The sequence below is a fragment of the Lissotriton vulgaris genome, chromosome 11 (assembly GCF_964263255.1).
Source record: "Lissotriton vulgaris chromosome 11, aLisVul1.2, whole genome shotgun sequence".
Taxonomy (NCBI): Eukaryota; Metazoa; Chordata; class Amphibia; order Caudata; family Salamandridae; genus Lissotriton; species Lissotriton vulgaris.
In genome coordinates this window covers 990,991,483-991,014,596 of record NC_141699.1, presented here as the reverse complement: position 1 = coordinate 991,014,596, position 23,114 = coordinate 990,991,483, and the positions used below count along the sequence as shown (strand labels likewise).

General features: G+C 46.3%; 1 protein-coding gene across 1 annotated transcript in view; it reads right to left on the bottom strand.

The window, feature by feature from the left end:
* Positions 1 to 23,114, bottom strand: part of VEPH1 (ventricular zone expressed PH domain containing 1) — a 1,092,144-nt gene that overhangs the window by 857,937 nt on the left and 211,093 nt on the right. The window contains exon 4 of the mRNA XM_086944228.1: positions 16,854 to 17,020. Coding sequence (XP_086800354.1) covers positions 16,854 to 17,020 — 167 coding nt within the window. The remainder of the gene's footprint in view (positions 1 to 16,853; positions 17,021 to 23,114) is intronic.

Sequence of the window (23,114 nt, the reverse complement as noted above, 5' to 3'; positions counted from 1 at the left end):
AAAATCATTATCTATTTGTTAAGATGCCCTTGCAGTTTTGCTATATAGGTGAGACTAGGCGCAAGTTAAGAATACGTCTTTTGGAGCATAGGTCTGCTATTAAAACTAAAAAGCTGAATGCACCTTTGGTGGCACACTTTACTGAAAAAGGACCCAATGAAACAGACTTTGGTTGGTATATATTGGAAAAGGTTACCATGAATAAGAGAGGGGGCAACATGGAGGAGAAAAGGAAGTGTAAGGAACAATGGTATATATCTATTCTTAATACCATCAGGCAAGGATTAAATTCTCAAGTAGAATGGGAGAAACTCATTAAATAAAATATATAGGGCATGAGAATATTATTGCTGGTATTTTAGATTACTAGAGTTACAATATTGGTCCTATGGAGCTCTAGACATCTCCTTTAAAGAATCTTGGTGATTAATGACATTGTGGTTGATGTCATACATGGGGTATAGCTCATTTGAAATTCAAACCGCACATGGTTTAACATATGTTATAACGCTGTTCGATGAATGACATACATACAATATCATGAGCTCTTTTGATATTTTATTTTTGCGTCCTTGTTAGGCTCGAGTTGAAATGAGGGGTGGTGATCAACACCTAATTGCTATGGGGATCCCCTCTGTGCAGTATTTTGAGATATAAAAACAATATGCGATATAGATATGACCCGGTGTTCGGCCCTGTACATTTCCTCGAAATACCTTTGTGATTATTTCCAATTTTCTATTGCTTTGGGTTATCTAGTCGATAATACCCAAATGATATGATCACTCGGGAGAGCAGGATCATTTCAACACTAGCAGCGCTAAATGACATCATATGTTGCACTTAGATTAGAGATTAATAGTGTCCGCCTTGTGAAATATTGCTATTGATTTATTCTTTGGGACGTTAAGTGGGCCTTATGGGGCATAATATCACCCCTCTGGGAGTGCTCATCATTATGAATAAAACCACTAATGATGATATATCTAATATATGGGTTTAGAAGGAAAGTCATTCCCAGTAAGGCTTGCCATCCGAAGACTAGTCTGAGATGGCGGCCAAAAACTTTTTATTTTACATCCGCTTTCTATTCCCACTAAAATTCTGAATAGTGGAAAGGGTAGACGTTCCATTCATAAGCGGCGTTCTCGCTCCACCGTAAATTATCGAACAAAAACGAAGGTGTTTGGAACAGGCTAGGAGACTTTTTACGTCCCGGTAAGTCTGATAATACGTATGTGAGTGAGCTTTCTTGGCCAGCGGGCCGCGATATTGGGATAGGTCCTGAGAGGGAGATGCTGTTTTTTTAATTTGTTGGCCCTCTATGTAGCCTTTTATGCACACCGGTGGGTTGGCATCTGTTTAAATCAACCTAGCTGACCTACGCATATTTTGTCAAATAGATCACATGATGTCGTGAATGAGACTATTTTATGTCTCATTCCCTTTTCCCAGCAGCATGGTATAAGTTTAATGGAAGTGCCTTAGGAATAAGGTAGATATTGTGGCCATCAATAAATTATCGTTTGGCTTGTTTTAACCCTGATGGATGGTTGATTAGTTTGGTGATCCCTGATGTGCTACATGTTGGGATATTGTAGTTACTGGTTTGGCCATGTTTAGACAGTGAGGACTCAGTGAGCCGTGGCATCTTAAGAAGCATGTATTAGTTCCATTGTAGCTTGGGATGCCTTACCAACAATTATATAAGAGAGAATTCCTCTTGTGTTTTTCCACATTTAAGCAGCTGGTTTTATTATAAGAGAATTGGTAGAATCCGTCTAGAGGTGATCCGACCGACTAGGAATTTATTCGCCACGGCTCCAGTAGCGGTGGGTGACAGAAGTCTTAAAAAGGTAGTGAGTTTTTCTTATACAATATTATGAATACTCAGCAGGAGGGCAGTATGGATCAACAATAAGGTGTCCCTTCTCTGGTAATATTGTTTCCCAAATCTGCAGGGAATGTGCGAAGGTTGCTTGTATCTCGCATTTATGCACCCGTTCAATACAAACAACTAGAGGAAATATAATTAAGGTATAGTTGCACAAAAAATATTTTTGGGAGCGAGCGGAGGCATGCTAGCCAGGATAAAGAGAATAATAATATAATAAGAAGTTTTTAACATTATCACCCGATATTGTTGTTATTCTTCCTAGGGAGGATTTGTATGCCACAGCCCCCTTGTTTGCTTGGTGTGGTTTGGATATGATAAGCAACCATACCAAAGTGAATAAGAGTTCTCCCTGTTTGTGAGTATCCCTCATAACGGATGGGTAGTCGTGTGAGACAGACTTGAGTATGTGTGGATGATACCAGCATGATGCTGTGTGATTTTGTGGGGTAACTGGATAAATGTTGAATCATCATACGTGGGACCAAAATTGTAATATAAATATTCTATTGTTGTTATAAATGAACTTTTTATGTTTGTATCAATAAGAAGCCAACAAATGAGGAAAAGAGAAGGATGGACAATATTATATGATAGCTTTTTGTATTTCTAATTGTAATTTTGATATATTATTGTTCTTAGATTGTATGGGGAGACACTGATTTGTCACGTTAAGCCTAAAGAAGGTGGGGAATCTACATTGGGCCACCGAAATGCGTTGCTTTGTGTTTTGTAAGCACCCAAGCATCCCCAGGGATCATTAAGAAAAAAGGATAACATGAAAAAGTGTTGACCTTTGTTTATTTAGTTGTAAGACTTGGTGTGCCAATTTGATAAAATTGGGTTTTATGTTTCCAAGAATTGTCACAGCCTTTTTTATTGTGTTATTTTAAAACTGTTTTATTTTTCTTTAATCATTTGATGTACATTTAGTGATATGTATGTTTTTTATAAATCTGTTTTTATCTGTATATTTTGAATCCAAAGAGCAGCGTATAGAATAAAATATAATAGTAAAAAATCTCTTTTATATTGCCTTTTTGGTTTCACATGAATGTTGATGATTTGAATGGTGCACGTATGATAACTGAAGGTGCTTGTATGCTTTAAAAGGAGTCCAAGGGGATCCTGTTCTTGACAGAAGTGCCCTACATTGGAACAATGCCTGAACCATAACCTCATTATAGGGATTTATGTTGTGGCGAAGCAGGGGTCCATCCTCCTTGCATTTATGGACCTCAGTAGCGCCTCTGACAGAGTGAACAGGTCTAAGCTTTGGGACATTCTTGGTGTAATGGGATTGCCAGCTCAGTTGATCAATTTTCTTAGAGATCTTCACGCGGACGTAAATGCCTGCGTCAGATACGGTATATAGGGGAGACAACTGAATCTTTTAGCCTCCCACAGGGGTCAGGCAGGGATATGTGATGGCACCAATATAGTTGCTGTTATATATTAATAGCCAAAAATACCTGCTTGAGCGAAAATGGAGCTGATCTGCCTAGGTTAAAGTCTGTTAGCATCCCTACCCTGTTATATGCCGACAACGCCATATTGATGGCTCAAACCGCCAATGGGTAAAAACTCCTGGTTGGCAAGTATTTTAAGTTCATGCACGATCTGGACCTAGATACAAACATCTCAAAGACCCATTATATGGTCTGTGGGAGGAAGAAAGCTAGAACAAGACCTGTTGACATCAAAGGGCAAAAATGTTCTATGGTTTCCACCTTTCCTTACCTGGGGGTATCATTGAACCAACAGAACAACTGGCTTTCTTGCATTTCCAGTCACTGCTCCAAATTCACACAAGGCTGATGCGCCCTGTTTAGATTTTCACTGTCAGTGGCTAATAAGCCCATTTTGTCCCTGTTGCAAATATACAGAATGAAATGTCTCCTAGTCCTAATATATGGTTCAGCCATTTAGGGGTACCGCAGGTGTAGGGTGATCCAGTTTTAAGAGGACCGATTCTGTAGAAAACTTCTGGGGATGGGTTCAAAAAGTTCCTTGATTGCAACCCACCAGGAACTTGGTTTGAACTATAGGGAGGATCATGTTAAACTGTCTCCACAGTTACTCTGGGTATCCGTTTGGGTCAACGAGAGACTGTGGTTCAACAGGAATGTGATTGAAGACTGCATTGAATGCATTTATGGCCATAAGATACCAGGGATAAATTACATAAAATCCGTTGTCCTTTCCGTAGGTTGTATGGACATTTTTAATCGCCCATACTGCCTTAAAAAGGGTGATCGTTGGGGGGCGTGGCTAGCAGCCAAGCATGGAGGCAGCCTAGCGTGAGAGCTCCTGAGGGCACTGTGGCCTTTTCATAAATCCGACACCTTTATCCGCTATCTTGCTCGCCTGAAGCGGCGGCGATCAGGTCCGGACACGAAGCGGTGTCACCGGTCCGACTTCCCAGTGAATCTGAAGACCGGAGCCTGCTGCACTCGGCGCGGCCAATTCTGGGCCTACCAGCGGAGGGACAGCACCGGCCTTGCGTGGTGCGCAGGCACGGCGGAAGTGAGGCCGAGCCGGCCTGGAGGGGTAAACACGACCCGGCTCCTGCCCGACAAACCGCAACATCACCTGGGGCTATCGACTAGTGGCATTGCCCTACGGATTCCACACAGGCGTCGGCACGTCACCTGTGCAGGGCTGGCGACAACACACATACCGTGGAAAAGCAGACTCAGACTGGAGCGCGCCACGCGGCGCCGAATCCTCACCTTCCCCCCCCCCCTCCCCCCCCCCCCGGAGGCCTGGCATGTAGCGCGAGATGGCAACGGCGACCTTCGCGCCTCATCGGCCCGCAGGATCGAGGTGTCAGCGGCTGCGAGCCCCGATCAGCGGTAAGGAACATTGGTGCCCCCGGGGGACGAGGACACGTAGTGAACGTAGTGAAGCACACAGGGACCCACGGAGGAGGCTCGGGGCCCACGTATTATCCCAGACGCATCAGCCAGGTGCGGGGGGGACAAGGTTCCTATCTACCAGGCGGCAGAGCTTGCAGCCTGCCTGGCCCATAAGCGGGGGTGCGGCCGCCGAGAACCGGACCCTCTGCCATCCGGTGTACAGACGTGAGGAGGTCCTGCCCAAGAGACCCCACCTGGGGGCCACTGAGACTGTCCCTGCTCGAGCGGGGTCTATTGAGGGGCATGAACGCAAACCACGAGACGCGACCCACAGTGAAGCGCACAGAAGCACGCGCAGTGACCGCAGGCTCTATCCGACAGCGCTACCATGGCTGGTGAGGCCCATAAAGTAGAGGAGGGAAAGGTGGTAATCCACTGACGCGTGCCGGCCTACTGCTCCCTGGTTGGTAACTAGGAACTGCGAGACAGGTCGGAGCGCTGATCGCGACTCAGTAGGACAAGGCTACGGATTCCACGAGCCCCAGAACCATGGCGGGAAAAGGAACTAGAAGCGGATCCACGCAGGCCAAACTGGACAAATTTGCCTATGGACAGCAAGGTCAGCAACACAGTACGGGGCGCAACTCCACGGGTAATGCCCAAGACGCAGAAGGAAACAAAAAAATCACGTTGGAAGACATTATGAGAACACTCTCAGAGGTTAAAACAACAGTGGGCGCCATCTCCTCCGAGGTCTCGTTGTTGCGGGCAGACTTTCACAAAATGGCGGAAAGGGTGTCTCAGGTGGAGGTGGTCACGAAATCTCTTGTGGAAGACACGTCGGACCTGCAAGTGGCCATGGAGCGCATGCAGAAAGTCACCAAGCTCCTGCACGATAAGCTGGACGACCAAGAAGGGCGCTCGCGGCGCAACAACGGGCGCATCCTTGGAATTCCAGAAACGGAGGGAAAAGGGGCCATGGACCTCTACGTGGAGGATCTTATAAAGAACAAACTGCAGCCCAAAGGCCTGTCCCACTTCTTTTCGGTAGAGAGGGCGCATAGAGTTCCGGGAGGTCCGCCCAAGACAGGCGCGGCACCGAGGCCGGTGCTGGCAAGGCTTTTCAACTTCCGTGACAGGGACGCGATCCTGCAGGCGGCGCGAACCTCACCACCAGTGAAGATCCAAAATGCAACCTTAGCTTTCTTCCCGGACTACACAGCGGAGGTGGCCAGGCGTCGTAAATCGTTCACGGAGGTGAAAAAGGCACTACGGGACAGAGAATTGTCGTACTCCATGCTATTTCCAGCTAAATTACGGATTGTGGCCGAGGGAAAGACATGGTTTTTTGACACGCCGGAGGTGGCGCAGGAATGGCTGGAGGGCTGGAGGCCAGCAGGACGGCGACACCGCTCACAGCGGGACCGGCCGTCACAACGTGCCGGTGAGTCGATGAACAACCAGACCTCCCAATCGCCCCGTCAAGAGGGAGCGGAGGAAACGGAATCAGATCTTGAAAGAGACCCGCTAGACTCTGGACAATTGGCTCCGGTCTGACACCGGACTGTACTCATTTGGGACTGAGTGTACCGCGGAGAGCCTTGGACCTGACGTAGCTGAGTAGGGTGGGCACAGGCAGTGCCCGTAAGAGACTCACCGACCCCACGAGCAAGTAAGATGGTTGGGGAAAGACTGAAGCACTCTGCAAAGTTGGGGAAACGGGCGGGGGTCTGTCCGTGGAGCAGGGTAGCAGGGAGGGGGGATGGGACTGTTAAATTTTTGTTAGATTTCATGTTCTTGTTTGTTGTCATCACTCAGCATGTACACTTTTCTACCACCTCGATTGTCGCCAGCTTCATACATAGTGTGGCGCGAAACAACACTTGTGCCTGCCCTACGGGCACACTACATGCGACATTCTCACATCCACTCAATGGCCAGGCCGCTTCATGACTTGCCCGGTGAGGGCTCCCCTGTAACGACGATGGGGGTTCCCCCACTACGCATGCTAACCTGGAATGTCAGAGGCCTGGGAGACAAAATAAAAAGAGGCTTGGTACTGCAAGCCATAAAGTGACAGAGCCCAGATCTGGTCCTCCTGCAAGAAACTCATCTCGCGGGGTCCACCTGCAAGGCACTTGATAGGCGCGGCTACACAATGGCGATACATGCAGAATTCACTACCGGCTCCAGGGGGACGGGAATACTGGTGAAAAAGACATCTCCCTTTATCATAACACATCGCGAGGCGGATGACCAAGGCCGCTTTGCTGCATTACATGGCCAGTGGGAGGGCAGATCTCTTAATATAGTATCAGTATACATTCCCCCAACGTTACAACCCGTGGCCCTGCCTGCCCTAAGCAAATTTCTCCTCAACCTCCCTGAAGGGGACACGATTATCGGGGGGGACTTCAACGCCATTATGGATCCACTTATGGACACCTTTCCCTCTAGGACCCGGCCACGAGGAACTGCATCACTCTCAGATTTTGTGGAAGCCCTGGGCCTGGTAGACATCTGGCGGCATCTGCATACCAAGGATAGCCAGTACACCTACTACTCAGCGGTACATAATAGCCTGTCCCGTATAGACTACTTTCTGGCCCTGGGGTTGGGACTGGGAATGGTAGAAGCAGTTGACATCCTGCCCAGGGGCATCTCTGACCACTCTCCGATTGCACTATCTCTTACCACCGGGGGGAAAAAAGGTGCTAGGATCTACCCAATTTACCCCAACTTTTTAAAACTCCCGAAGATTCGGAAGAAACTTACATTGGCCACGACACAGTATTTTGCTGAAAACACAGGGACGGTGGCGTCCCCGTCAATCTTGTGGGAAGCGTACAAAACAGTCCTCCAGGGGGCGGCCATTGCAGCCATAACGGGGCACAAGCGGGACTCCCGGAAGGAACTCACAGCATTAGAACTGGCACTCAGCAAAGCCAACACTGCACACATGGCAAACCCCTCCCCATCCACGACACACACCCTCACGATTCGGCAACAGCAATACCAGGCTCACCTTATAACGACAGAGAAAGGGTACATCGCAAACACAGCACACAAAATATACGATGTGGGGGACAAAGCGGGTAAAATGCTGGCATGGTTGGATAAGAGGGGAAGTGGAATGAAAGGTATTCAGAGACTGCGCACGGAGGACGGACGGACCTTGACGCACCCAGAAGACATAGTTCATGCCCTGGCGCAACACTATCAGAAAATATACACCCCAGACAGGGTTGTCACACGGCAAATGGCGGCAACGACGCTAGCAGACATTGCCGTCCCCTGCATCACGCAGGAGGATATGGAAGCCCTAGAAGTAGACCCGACGGTAGAGGAAATTCAGTTAGCAATCCAGGCATTACAGTCTGGAAAAGCACTGGGTCCGAATGGGATACCCGTGGAATGGTACAAATCCATGGCTCCGGAACTCAGTACCCCACTGCTGGCCATGTATTTGGATAGCAGGGAAAAAGCAGAATTACCACTGGATCAACGCACGGCCACGATTGTGACGATACCCAAACCAGGGAAACCCCCGACTGAATGTACCTCATATCGCCCGATATCATTGCTCAATATTGAGGCCAAGATATTGGCTAAGCTTCTGGCCACCCGCTTGATGCCACACCTCAGTACATTGATCCACCCCGACCAGTCAGGCTTTATGCCTCACCGGAGTACAGCGCTGAATCTACGGAGAGTGCATAGTGTAATGGCCCGTGCGCACCTACTCTCAGAGCGGGCTGTAATTCTTTCCCTCGACGCTAAGATGGCGTTCGACCTCGTTGAGTGGGAATATCTCTTCATGGTACTCGAACGTATGGGATTTGGGCCAAAATATATAGCATGGATAAGGCTGCTCTATACGAAGCCAGTCGCACAAGTAGTGGCAAATGGCCACATATCGCCGAGGTTCCAATTACGCAGGGGAACTAGACAGGGTTGCCCCTTATCCCCCTTACTCTTTGCGCTAGTGCTGGAGCCCCTGGCTATTCAGATTAGGACCACACCCTTATTTGCGGGCATTAAATGGGAGGAAGGATGGGAGGACAAAGTCTCACTATATGCCGACGACATGCTCATCTACATGACTGCACCTGACGACGGGGTCCCCGCCCTGCTAGAACTCTAACGCCCACGGGCACTCGTCGGGCTACACCCTAAACTGGTCAAAATCGGTCATGTATACGTTAAAAGGCCCGGCACCGAGGTTGCAGGATGACTGTCCTCTGATTGCAACAACAGTCTCATTCAAATACCTAGGTATTGTCATCACGAGAGAGGAGGCGAACTTTTTCACTTGTAACTTAAAACCACCTATCGAACGCCTACGAGCCGATGTTAAACATTGGGCGGCCCTGCCCCTGACCCTGCTGGGCAGGGCAGCGCTATACAAAATGATGGCACTCCCAAGGCTCCTCTATGTCCTAGAAAATACCCCTCACCTAGTGCCGCCGCGATACTTCAAGGAGATCGTAGCGCTGGTCTCTACCTTGCTCTGGGATACTGGCCCGGCTCGTATAGCATACGACAAGCTGGTCAGAAGCTGGTATGAAGGGGGAATAGCACTACCTAACATCCAGCTGTTTTACTGGGCGGCCCAGCTTAAAGTAATAAATTCTTGGATCCATGCCCGAGAGTAGACCCGGCCTTTAGGGCAGACTGGTCACAGCTCGGAACGGACTGTATGCTGTCAGTGCTTTACAACAAATCGCAACTCAAGAGTCTGATCGGTCCGACACGACACACAGCGGCCCTATGGCACATGGCGCAGGCCAGACTGGAATGGGCAGGTAAGATCACCAAAATGACACCATTGTGGGACACGAAGGCGTTGGGAAACCTCAGAAGCTGTAAGGGATTTGAACGGTGGGACTCCATAGGAATCACTACGGTGGGGGACCTCTGGGATGATGACACAGTCATACCATTTCCACACCTACAGCAACAGTACAGCCTAGGCCCCACAGAAACATTCAGGTATGTGCAAATAAGACACGCATTACTCAGGGCGATTCCTGCAGGTACTCCTTTGCCGGAATCCTCTCCACTAGAAGATAGACTACTAACAGAATTCATGATCTAAAGCGCGACCTCACTCACGTATAAAAAGCTAATCAATAATCTCAAAGACCCCACACTGAAGCTCAAAGACAAGTGGGAGGGGGATATAGGTGAGACGGATGAATTTGAATGGAATGAGGCACTGGCCTCCCCAAGAGAGGTTGGCATCTCGAGTAGGTTCAGACTGGTGCAACTTAAAATCTTACACCGCATCTACTACACCAGGACACTGCTTCATAAAATACAGAGAGCGCCACATCCATTTTGTTTGAGGGGGTGCGGGGAAGAGGGATCACTATTTCATACAATATGGGAATGCCCACAGATACGGGAATTCTGGAGGCAGATAATGCGCACGATCTCCCAGGCCCTTAAAATTTCTGTACTGCCTGAACCGCGCAAATGCCTCTTGAACATCTGGGACCCCAATGACCTGGGTAGGTACGAACTAATTTGGGCGACTTTGGCCATGACCGTGGCCAAGCGAGATATAGCGCAGAAGTGGGGCGCACCGGAACTACCCACCACGAGTAGGTGGGCTAAGAACATGGACAATCTGATGGTGACAGAAAGGGCGGTGTACGTCCTCCGTGCGGCGCCCCGCAAATGGAACAAGGTATGGGCGGCATGGAATGAATACAGAGGAGGGATCTGCGACCCCTTGCCAGAAGGGGACGACCCAGACTCAGAGGGGGAGGAGGAGTAACGAAACAGAAAGGAGGTACTCACCTTAGCGGTACATAAGTGCATTGTTTCTTGAACTGACCTGGCTGTGTAACGTTGACCACACTAAGGATCTTACTGGTTGTGGAAATGAGTGGAAGCACTCTGGTGATGATGACATGTTTGGGGGGAATGGGATGTTGATTATTTATGTAATATGAAAGCAATGTTACGATTGAACGAATACTCAGGGGGGAACGATATCAGATTACAGTTCAAACGATTGGAACACATGCACTGCATTTATGAATCTTCCGGGGTTTAATACGTCACAGAACTTCAGAATGCCATGATTCCTGCCACTTATGGAACGTAAATGTACAAAATGTAACCACAAACGTATGCACGTATGATACTGTCTGATTATTACTCCTGCCTGTCAATAAAGTTTAAAAAAAAAAAAAAGGGTGATCGTTGTGTTTTCAAGGAAAGAATTCTAAATGAGTTTAAAGACGAGAGGGAAGCCTGGGCGTTGGAGAAAAACTCCATCAGATCCTATCTGCTGTTGAAATCCATCAATGGTGTTGAACCTTATCTCTTAGTAGTTAAACACCCCAGGGACAGATCACTGCTTACTAAATTTTGTCTGGGTACGATTAGTACTATGATTTGTTTCCCTCCGAGTCAGGTCAATCCCCATGCCCTTTTAACTTGCCCTTATGATGATAGTTCACCCCAGACCTTAATACATCTGGTTTCATTTTGTAAATACTATGAATTCTTATGCAAAAAGTACTTACTACCACTTTTAAAAACAATGGGTTTTACTCAATTTCGGCCTGCCTTTTTACATTTAAAGTTATTACCTGATCAGGCGGTGATGTTGGAGGTTACTGGTTATTTAAAAGGTGCCTTACACTGGAATAACATAATGTGTGCCTAGTAAATAATGATGTATATGTTAGGCTGGGCAGGTAATTTTATAAGGTTCATAAATGCTCACTCATCGTCTTTTCAGAATGAATTGGACTGTATTGTGCTTAATAAGGTTTTTAATGTTTTACTGTGGTTTTTATGCTTATTTCTTATCTCTTATGATTATGATGCATAATTGAATAGCGATTATTATTAGTATTAATATTATTAATAATAATAATAATAACAATAATAATAATACAAGTGAAACATATGCAAAATAAAAATGGGCATGTTCCTCCACTGACTATGGCCCAAAAAGCTGTTTTCACTGTCAGGGCTTTCAGTGAATCCTAGAAAACTTCAAAGTATAGATTATAAACTTTTATTTGTACTTTCTTGACAGGAAATGGCCATAAACACATTTAAAGTTGTTAGACTTGGCTTTTTCAGCTGGTTTATCCCCAGACTTTTTGCTTTTTGGCCTCCTGTTTTTTCCCTGTTTTTGTTACTTTTATGACTCTAGGCACTTTGCCACTGTGGATCAGTGCCAAAGTGCATATGCTCTCTATGTAGATCGTTATTATGGATTGATGTTTCCATGATTGGCTTGTTTGACTTACTACTAAGTCCCTATTACAGTGCACTGTGTGTGCCCAGGGCCAGTAAGTCAACTGCTGCTAGTGGGCCTTCAGCACTGATTGTACCACCCACACAAGCAGCATTCCAAAAGTTTCTCAGACCTGCCACTGCAGTGTCTGTGCCCACTTTGGTACTGCCACCCACTTGCCAGACCCTAACCTTCCCTATTCTTACTTGTGAATCACCCCTAAGGTAGACCCTTGGTACCCCTGTGGGCAGGGTGCAGTGTATGTGAAAGGAAGGACATGTTGTGGTGTGTGTGTGACATCTCCTGGTAGTGAACTACAGTGTAATTCGTTTTTCACTATGGAAAGGCTATTTGTCCCATAGGATAGAATGGGAGTTTATTTATAACATCTTATAAATATAACTTCCCATTGGGACACAATAGGAAGGTAAAGTTTAGTATGCCTTAACTCAGAATGTAAAGATGCGTCTTTTAGCAAGGATGATTATAACATTCTGTGTTTGAAAATACCCCTTTAAGAAAGTGGGTATTTTCTTGCTTAGCCATCCTATGTGCCTCTGCTGGTTTGTGAATTGGCTGTCTGGCTTTGGAGCGAAGGGGCTGGGGATGTGCATTACCTTTAGACAGCCACAGGGGGGTGTGAGATGTATCCTGCCTTTCCTGGGCGAGTCAGGGCTGGGTTGAATAGATCTGGGCTGCATTTAGTGTAGGGGAGGAGCTTTCCTAGCACCTGAACAGACCTGGTCTGCCTTACACAATGCTGTCTCCACTTCCTGCCGGGAAGCTGGACCAGACACGACAGAACTGTTTTTGACTGAGCACAGAGCCTCTCTGCCACAAGAGAACAAACAGAAATGGAATATAAATATTGGGGCCCAGACCCCACAACTTTAAAATACTTCTGGACTCTAGAGGAACCTCTTCCAAGGAGAAAAGCTGGTAAAGCCGAAGGAGAAGTACTGCCCCTTTGCTGTGTGCTGTCTGGGGTTGGCCTGCAGTAGCTGTTCCTGCTAGGGAGAGGATAAAGACTTTGATGTGTGCTGTGTCTTCTGCTTGAAGAAGATCTCTGCGGGCTTGAAGTAGAGCTTGCTTCCTGTTCTGAAGTCTTAGGGACACAAAGAATTCACCACCAACTCTCCTGAAATTCCTTGCAAGGAGTTCTGACCTACACAAGATACCTGTTGCTGAGTTGGGCCTTTGGAGGTTGTTCCTGCATTTGGGAGCTGGAAAAGAGATGCAACGATGTGCACCGCGACACATATGCACCTCTTTCCCCACACCGCCACTGTGCCGCTGAAGAAACCAACGCAGCACCTGCTCGCGGCTAGAGAAATCACCGCACACCGAACCCCGTGCACCGATCTCTGAAGTCCGAGATCACTGCACCGATTCTGACGCAGGCCCTGCTGTGCGGCCGCAAGATCCAAAGCATTGTGGGACTGCCTGGAGAAACCAACGCAGCACCATTGCCGCAGCCCTGTTTCGAAAACCGACACATCCCCAATCCTCACGCATTGCAACGGGGCGGCAAGTCTACAAGAAAGCCGGGGCCTCAGTAAGAAACCGATACATAACCTCTCCTCACAGTAAGAAACCGACGCATCACCTCCCCTTTAGTAAGGATCCAATGCATCACCTCCCCCACATGGCAGTAAGGAACCAACGCATCACCTCCCCTGGAGTAAAGAACCCACGCACCACTTTCCCTCCGGCTGTTTTTGTATAGGATTGTGAGGCATCCAAAGTACTTTGTGTTGATGCGTGGTGCAACTGCCGAGATAAATGAGCATTAAAAATCACCAAGCCGCTCCTGAATGTGGCTGCTGCGGGGTTCAACTGTTACAGCCCAGTACCTTTAGTGGCTTCTGCTCTGTGCCACCAGAGTGAGAACCACATCGGGGACTTCTTCAGGGCTCTCACTGTCATGCACTGGCACCATGAGTCAGCCTAGCACACTGACCTGCCTCTGGTGAGCAGCACTTCCTGATCCAAGGAATGGGGCAGAGCCGTCGGCAAGAGCTTCTGTGTCAGTGGTGTCTCCCACATTGTCCAGGCGATGCGTTTTCCAAGGGAGCCTCGCTGACAGGCGCTGTGGTGGCTCTCTTGTACGGAGATGACTGAGTTTAGAAAAAAAGGAAAGGTGCTATCCTTTCTGGTGACCCACAGGCCCAGTGCTCCTGACCTGAGCAGTTCGAGTCGCCGGGTGGTACTGGATGGCTTGGCTAAGGCAAATAAACACCACTCCTCTTGGTTCTAAATATGCTGAACACGAGATGGTGCTGTGCCTCAGTGTCTCCTCAATACACACTGGGCTTGAAGAAAACAAAGCCATTACCATACGTTGGTTTTGCAATACTAAACAGGGAAAGTGAAGCACTCACTTTGCACTAGTTATGTAAACCACTTGTGGCACAAATGAAGATACCAGGCAGAAGGCCAGCACACAGGGCTGATCACACAATGTGTGTATCTTCTTGTGAAACAGCAATGCTCTGACAACGTGCAATTCATGGGACTGGTGTTAGGGTGCAGCAGGCGGCAGGGCAGCAAGCAGAAAGCAAACCAGTCCAGTTGAGTCTTTTAAGCAGCACAACAGTACTTCTGACAGGGGGTCAGTTCCAGCTCCAAATGTTTTTCCCCTACATGGGGCCAGAGCCCCTGTACTTATACTCCAAAATGTCTTTGATGTAGGGGGTAACTTCACAATACCTTAAGAAGTGCACAACAGTCCATTTCAACCTAACTGGGACTCCAGACATAAGCAGGGGGTAAATCAGCCCTTTGTGTGAAGGCAGTTCACAGCCTATACAAATGTAAAGTGTGAACACCCCTCTCTCTTCCAGCCCTGGAATACCATCATTATGTAAATTAATGCAGATATAACCCTGTCACACCCAACCTTTCGGTGTAATGGCTGTATGGAAAGTATGCACAAAGTGTAGCTGTCACCCAGGCCCAGATGTGGACTGGAGTCAGGCTGCGAAGCACAAAGAGTCATAAGCACAGAGAAAAGCCCACTTTCTAAAAGTGGCATTTCTAAAATAGTAATGTAAGAACCAATTAAACCATTTAGCTAGATTTATCACCACTGTTCCAAACATGGCAACGCTACTCCTTTCAGATCTTAATTACCACTTAAACATATATAAGGGAATTTGCAATGCTAGCCTATGAGAGGAGTAGGCCTCACAATAGTGAGAATCAAAATAGGCTGTTTGTCACTACCAGGACGTACCACACAAAAAAGGCATCTGTCCTTCCTTGTACTTACACAGCAAACAGCCATTAGGGCTATCTAGGGCCTACCTAAGGGGTGACCTATATGTAGTAAAAGGGGAGTTTAAGGCTTGCCAAGTAATTTTAAATGCCAAGTCAATGTGGCAGTAAACTGCACACGTAGACCAAGCAGTGGCAGACCTGAGACAGGTTTGAAAGGCTACCTTAGTGGGTGGCACAAGCAGTGCTGCAGGCCCACAAGTAGTATTTAATTTACAGGCTTTGGGTGTATGGGATATCACTGTACAAAAGACTTACATGTAAGTCAAATATTCCTAACAGGTTTAAAACAATCACACCTTGTTTCAGGGGAAAAAGCACATGCACTTTAGCACTGATTAGCAGTGGCAAAGTGCCCTGAGTCCTACAAAAAGCCGCCAACAAAAAGAAGGTCAGAAAAATAGGAGGAAGAATGCAAAATGTTTGGGGATGACCCTGAAAGAAGGGCCAGGTTCAACATCTGGCCTCAAGCCGAATGTGATATCTTTGACCATTCCATCTTGCTTGGTATATCCGACCACTGGATCCATTGCAGTTTGCCTCAAAGTATGCCTTGTTCCCAGTCTATCGCGACCATAGATTAACATTGGCGATTTGTGCTTTTTTGCACTATTACATTTTTTTTAATCAATATCTTTGATTCCACTTATTAGATTTTGTTGTTGAATTGTGTAATTTTGTTTATTAAAATTTACTCTATGTTTTTAAATTCAGTTTCTAATTTTTATTGCTTGGTGTTTTGTCTTTATTGCTATTTATTACAGTTTTTCATACTGCATAAATACTTTATACAATGTTAAGCCATTCTGCTCTGTGGCTTAGCTACCAGGGGTATGAGCTCAGATTAATTTAGTGACGTTTGCGGTGCATGAAATCATGTTAAGACAAACTCAAACCATTAGATGGCCATGTGGTCGTCCCCCGTCAAACAAATCTACCAGCTTGCCCAGGTTTTATAATGTTTCAAAATATTAAAGAAACAAACAAGCGAGGAACACCATTCATTTTTCACAGTAGAGAAAATGTATTTAGTCCAAAATATTAATAACAAAAAAAGACCAACAAATGTTTTGCAACATTTATCCTTTTAACAGGGTCATCTACTGTATGTAAATCATTCACTTCCAAATAAATAAAAATAAGTACAATCTCTGTGAGTCTAACTTAGCATTATAACCTCAATATTACACCTTATCTCATTCACCATTCCGTCTGTGTAATTGTATCTAGAATAAGAATTGATTGCCAAAACATTTGTTTAAGAACCCTTGTGTTTGATAATTCATACTCAATTTTACAGTTGAGCAGATTATCACCAATCTAGCAAAAGAAAAAGAAAAAGAGGAAGAAAGAACAGAAAGCTTCACAACAGACAGCTAATGCTGCCTCGAGGTTCCAGGAGTTTTCAATAAAATGTCAACTAAACTTTACCGGAAAAGGATTAGGTTATGTAAATTAAAAAAACTGTACGACATGTAGACTTGTTGAGTCACTTAGATGTTCTCTTTTATTAAACCCTTTGTGAAACACCAGGTGCCTGATTAAGGTATAACAAACTTACCCCAGGTTGCCTTTTCTGTGCGACAGTTTGTATGAGTCTTAGAAGGTGGTGCTGCTCTGTCGGCTCGAGCTGGGACATCCAGGCTACTAAATGTGTTATGTGCTCATTGATTGGCTGTGGCTGTTTCTCATACACAGAAGGAAGCACACGTAGTAGCATAACATTACCTGCAAGGAAACATGAAAAGAAACAACCTTCATTTTAAGATATAGCGAGTCTGCTAATGGATGCTCTAATGACATGGTGCCACTTTTGGTTTGATACATTGGAGCAAGAATAAGGAATTATCTAAAATTCTAAACACTGAAAATAGATACAATTTTCATGTATATATATATCTGTTTATAATAAAGCTGCCAGTTAGCTCTTGTCAAATAGACACATTCCTGATTTTAACTTAGAGTAATTTAAATTGAAGGTGGAATTTGTCTCTTCTTGGAACCTGACCTGAGTTGATGGGTCCTTTTCAACACTAGTTCACTCTTTGACCAGATGTTTTCTTTACCTAACCACATTAATACAATACTTTCTTCTGGTTTCCACCAACTTTGCTTACCTACCAAGGAGTACTTCTGTATTTCATTTGATCAGAACCCCGCAGCCACTGGAGGCTCTATGTAGTTTGGCAATGTTTGTTGCTTGGGCCTGCCCACTTCATCAATCATCAAACTTCAGTAAGTCCAAACTATGTCTAGCTTGTTAAGGAACTGAAAAAAACATATTTTAAACACAAGGAGATGTGTTGTACCTGTCAGCCTAAGGGTGGTCTTCCCCCAAACTTTTTGCCTTCCTCCACTAGTATTGCTGATCTCGTTTTCACCGGCCTTATCACTGCTAGCCAGTGCTAAAGTGCATGTGCTTCCTCTTTAAAACATGCTAACATGGTCTAATCTCAATTAGCATATCTAATTTACTTATTCGTCCCTAGGAAAGCGGTACTACATGTGCCCAGGGCTTGTAAATTAAATGGTACTAATGGGCCTGCAGAAGTGATTGTGCCACCCAATTAAGTAGCCCTTTAAACAAATTACAGGCCTGCCTTTGAAGCCAATGTGTGTGTGTGTGGTTTTAAACTGACATTTAGACCTGATGAAGGAAAACTTTTGCCAGGCACAAACCTTCCTTTTTAATACACATAATTCACCCCTAGTGTAGGCCCTGGGTAGTACAGGAGGCAGGGTGCAATGCATTTAAAAAGTAGGACATGTGATTTTAAGTATTACAGGTCCTGGTAGTGAAAACCTCTTAAAGTTGTTTTTCACTACTTCAAGGCCTACCTCTCTAATAGGATAACATTGAAGTTAACTTATTACTTTTTAAGTGTCATTTCAAAATGGAAATAGGGAAACAGTTCATGTTTGGTGTTTCGGGAATCCTCATTAAAAATCCTAACTTATGGTGAAGTCGGATTTTAAATTACAATTCTTAAAATGCAACCTTTTGAAAGTTGGTAATTGCCTGCCTTAGCCATTTGGTGCCTTTAGCCTGTCTCTGGTCACATGACTGTGTGCAACTGACAGTTGGTCTTTGTATATTCATTCTAGACACCCACAGAATATAGGGAGCATATTGTGTGCACAAATGGGCCATCTTTGGCAAGGAAGGAGGGAGGAGGTAGGCACAGCCCACTTACACCTGAATAGGCTGTGTCCTTTTTCCTCACAAAAAGCTACATACACAATGTAGTTAGTCTGGAGCCAGGACAGGAGATGCATAATGCCTGGGAACTTCAAAGAGAAACCTGGACAAGCTTCTCCTCCACTTCAAAAGCACAACTGGATATAAATATTGGAACTCAGATACAAACTCTTCAGTACCCTTCTGGAACTGTGGATACTCTGCCAGGAAAATGGACTGCTGACCTTCTGAAGGACTGTCATTCCACCAGACTATTGCTCTGCTGACTCCTGCCTTGCTGTGCTGCTGCCTTGCTGTGCTGACCTGCTGTTTGTTGTCTCCTGCTTGGGTGAAAAGGACTGGACCTGCATCTCTTGAACTCAGAAGCCCAGAGTGACTCCACAGGCTAGTTTGCTGGCCTTGGGACTTGAACATTAGGGGCAGAAGGCTCCATCAAATGTGCTCCTGCACCTGGACTCTGCCATCGGTGAGTTTACCCTGCCAAGTGGTGCCACCCTAATACTGGACCATTGGAAGTGGGCCTAAGGATCTCTGCCAGCCTCTGTGGCTCCCTCGGAACTGACGCACATCCTCTGCTCTTCACTGCATCCCATAGCAGAACCGTTGCATTGCTGCTGCTGCGGGGATTGGAACCTGCAGCGAAGCCCTGCATCACATCGCAGCCCGTCGCAACATTGGAACTGCCGTGGCGTGATACATCCTCACCACAGACCCTTGCATCTCTCATCAACAGCAGCCTTGATGACGACGCCAGACTGCATTGCAGTCTCGAAACTCCCCAGAACCGATGCAGAGCCCCCTGCACAACGCATCCCTGACTCCAGACTTCCAGTACAAAATACCATGCTTAGACTAACTTTTAACCTTTTCCCACTTTGTATGTTTGCTGTACAGTGCATATCTCATACAAAGTCAGAAAAGAAAGGAGAAATTAATGTATTTCTCCTTCATAGCGCCTATTTGAAATGGGCGCTATTTTCTCACGCTAAACCCTGTCTACTTTTTTGAGTAAATAGGGCTTAGCAACAGAAACCATGGATGGTTGCATAGGAATGCTCATGCACCACCAATGGTATGCCCTCTTGGCACGAATAAATGCTGAGGAGCGCTACGCGCAGCTTTGAGCTACTTTCGATTGATTTTCCAGCACCAAACAAGTTTAGCGCTGGTAACTATATTTGGAAAAAAGATTCAGTGTCAATTTGCGTCACTTTTGTGACACAAACACAGCATTAAAACTTAGTAAATATACCCTCTAGAAAATCTCCTATGGCAACATAAAATGTTTGGAACAGATGAGCAAAATATGTGTTTCTGTGTATTAGATCAATAAATGATAACATAAGTTGAGTGCATTCATTGACAACTGGTTGAAATGCTGAGTGCATGGGTGCATGTATACAAGTTACACTAGACTTACAGTTCGAGCTCTCAGAAAGCAGTAGAAAGACTGTTGCAACAAATACCTGAATTACCAGTATCACACTAGTGCAAGTGTTACATCATTGGCTGGGCGTGCTCATAATATGTCCATTTTTAGCATTTTGTTGTGACATGCCTTTTCATATCGATAATCCCCTTTCTAAACAATTGTTTAAATATCTGTATAAATACTTGAATGCAAAGGGTAAACCCAGTAGATATAGGGGCAAACTTCACTTCAACTACTAGAACGGGCATTGGAATTATTGCACAATAATTGAATAAATAGATGAATAAATAAATAAATAAATAAATAGATGATAATTACTCTTTTTTTTAAAAAAAATCCGAAATTACAATAAATATTATGTAAAAAAAACTGTTTTCACCCATTAATGAATCATATATGTAAACGTTTTTTCTGCTCTATATGTATATATATATTAGCAATTTGATGCCAGTGGATGTGATTTTGGTGCAAATACAGCAAGATGGTATAATGAAAGAAAATAAAACCAATCAAACAGCAAGGGAGATAAGTGCTATAGTTCTCATAGTTCTCAGTTAAAGTCACAGATTATTTCCCAGTTTCAATGTAACAAAAAGAATACTCAGGACCCCATCAACAAAACTCAATGCATACAAAAACTGGGCAATGTAAGCACCCTCAAAATGGCACAGACAGACAGCCTATTCAAGCAATGCCAAAGGATCAAAGCACATGCAGGCTAATGGCTAATGCAGGCGAATGGGGCCTGCCCCAAAAATCCACTGTGTCTATGTCTGACAGTACTCTTTTATAACACTCTGATCACAAAAGGTCTGGGCGGTAAACTCCGCTCCACTCGCGGAGTTTGTGGAGTTTTTCGCACTCTTCATTTTGCAGAGCTCGCAGACTTCTGAAAAATTCCGGGGAAATAATTTTTTTTCTCACTCACATTTGGCAACGTCAAGTTGGCGAGCACAAGCGAGGAAAATCCACCTCCCGGCAAGATTTTTCCTCATTTGCGATCGTCAACAGCAAGTTGGCGAGCGCAAGTGTGGAAAATCAACCTCCCGGTGAGATTTCTCAATGTGGGCGTTTTGATTTCTCACTGAGAAATCGTCTGTTCACATTGAAAAAGCTGCCACTCGAGTAAAAATCTACTTGAGTGGCAAAAAGAAAGCAGTGCACGCTTGCACTCTGCATGGTGCCGTTCGTGATGATTGCGGTCAATTACCTGGCACTGAACATCACCACAAACAGCATTTAGCTAACGCACTTTGCTGCTTGTGGAGCTTTGTTTAGCACGGCAGAGTTTTTTGTACTTCGCTGAGTTCCGCGTAGCTCCACGAACTCCGCCTAGGCTTAGTCTCGAGACAACTAAACGTGCCTTTAGCCAGACAAAGAAATTGTCCTCTCTGCAACTACACAGCTTTGCTTGAACAGGTAACTCTGATACATTTACTCAAGCTCATGAAAGTATGACAGTTGATATTTCATCATAAATTACGAAGAAAATATATATTTTTAAATCCTAATTCAATCAATTTGTCACATGCTATCTTACCTAGTTACACTTTTACAATTTTAACATATGGCGACCCTTGACCCTGCCTCCAGGCAGGTCGCTCCCCACACCAAACAGCTCCACCTGGTTGCGACGGTGCTCCCAGCCCAGCTGCTGCCGCGATAACTAGGGATCAAGACCGCCGTAAGCTCTACTAGTTTTTTTTTATCCCAATTGTTCATCTGTGATTACTGTATTGCCTCTCTACACCTTTTGTATTGTGCCCGCTTTTGTTGCCCTGTAACATAACATTTTTTTGCCCCCACTGTTGCCCCTCTTGCCTTCTATCCACCACTCGCCGCTCCTTCCGGATTCCCAGTTCCCGCCGCTGCATCCCTGCGGCCCCACCCATCCTCCATTGGCCTCCCTGATCCCAGCCTCCCAGCTGCACCTCCCTCCCACCTCCCCTCATATGGCGGCCGCTGCACGCCTAAGGCAAGCCCGTCTGCGCCTGTCCGTGCCAGGACCGTGCCCAGCGCCAGAACCCCTGGCCCCCGCAAGAGCCACGACACCTGCCTCTGTTATGACCCCAGCACCCTCCACGCACTCAACACCGGACGATCACGCACCTGCTGCCTAGCCACCCCGAAACGCACCCATGGCCCCTTCTCCTGCCAGGACTGCAGCTACACCTGCATCCGGCCCGCCAAACCACCTACCAGAGATCCCAACAACCTTAGATGCATCCTGCTCAACACTCGCTACGCCCGCAAACACGGTGTGGAACTCTGGAACTTACTCGATACCGATGCCCTAGACGTTGCCTTCCTGACAGAGACATGGCTGAACCCCTCCTCGGCACCCGACATCGCCATAGCCATCCCGGAAGGCTACAAGATCACCCACAAGGACCGCACCAACAGGGTTGGAGGAGCAATTGCCATTGTGCACAGGAACACTCTCAAGATCTCGACAAACACCAACTACACCCTCAGCACTGCCAAACACCTGCACATTCAGATCCACACCGATCCCAACACCACCCTCAGAGGTACCCTTATCTATTCTACAGACCCCTGGGACCCCACCCACAGTTCAGCGACGCCATCGCCGACTTCGACAGCACACACGCCCTCGCCTCCACGGACTACATCCTCCTCGGGGACCTGAACTTCCACTTCGAGAACAACAACCCCAACTCCTCCACCCTGATCGACAACCTTGCCAACCTCGGACTCAGACAACTTCTCACAACACCCACCCACTCCGCCGGCCACACGCTTGACCCCATCTTCTCAGCAAGCTCCCATGTCCCCTTCAACCACACCTCCGAACTCCACTGGACCGATCACCACTGCATCCACTTCACCTTTTGGAAACCCACCACGCACCACTGCCCCCAACAGATGCTGCAACGCTGCTGGAGCAAAGTCACCGAAGACCAGCTGTCCACCACCCTCGCCCGGAAACCACCCGCAGACCCGACCGACCCTGACACCGCTGCTAACAATCTCAGAAAGTGGATCAACGATTGCGCCAACACCCTTGCCCTGCTCAAGAAGCCCTCCACCACCCGCACCAGCAAGAAAGCCAGCTGGTTCACCGAAGGCCTCCAAGCGAACCTGCCGAAAACTCGAGAAAAACTGGATCCACGAACAAACACCGGAAAGCTACACAGCACACAAGAACGCCACCCGCAGACACCACCACC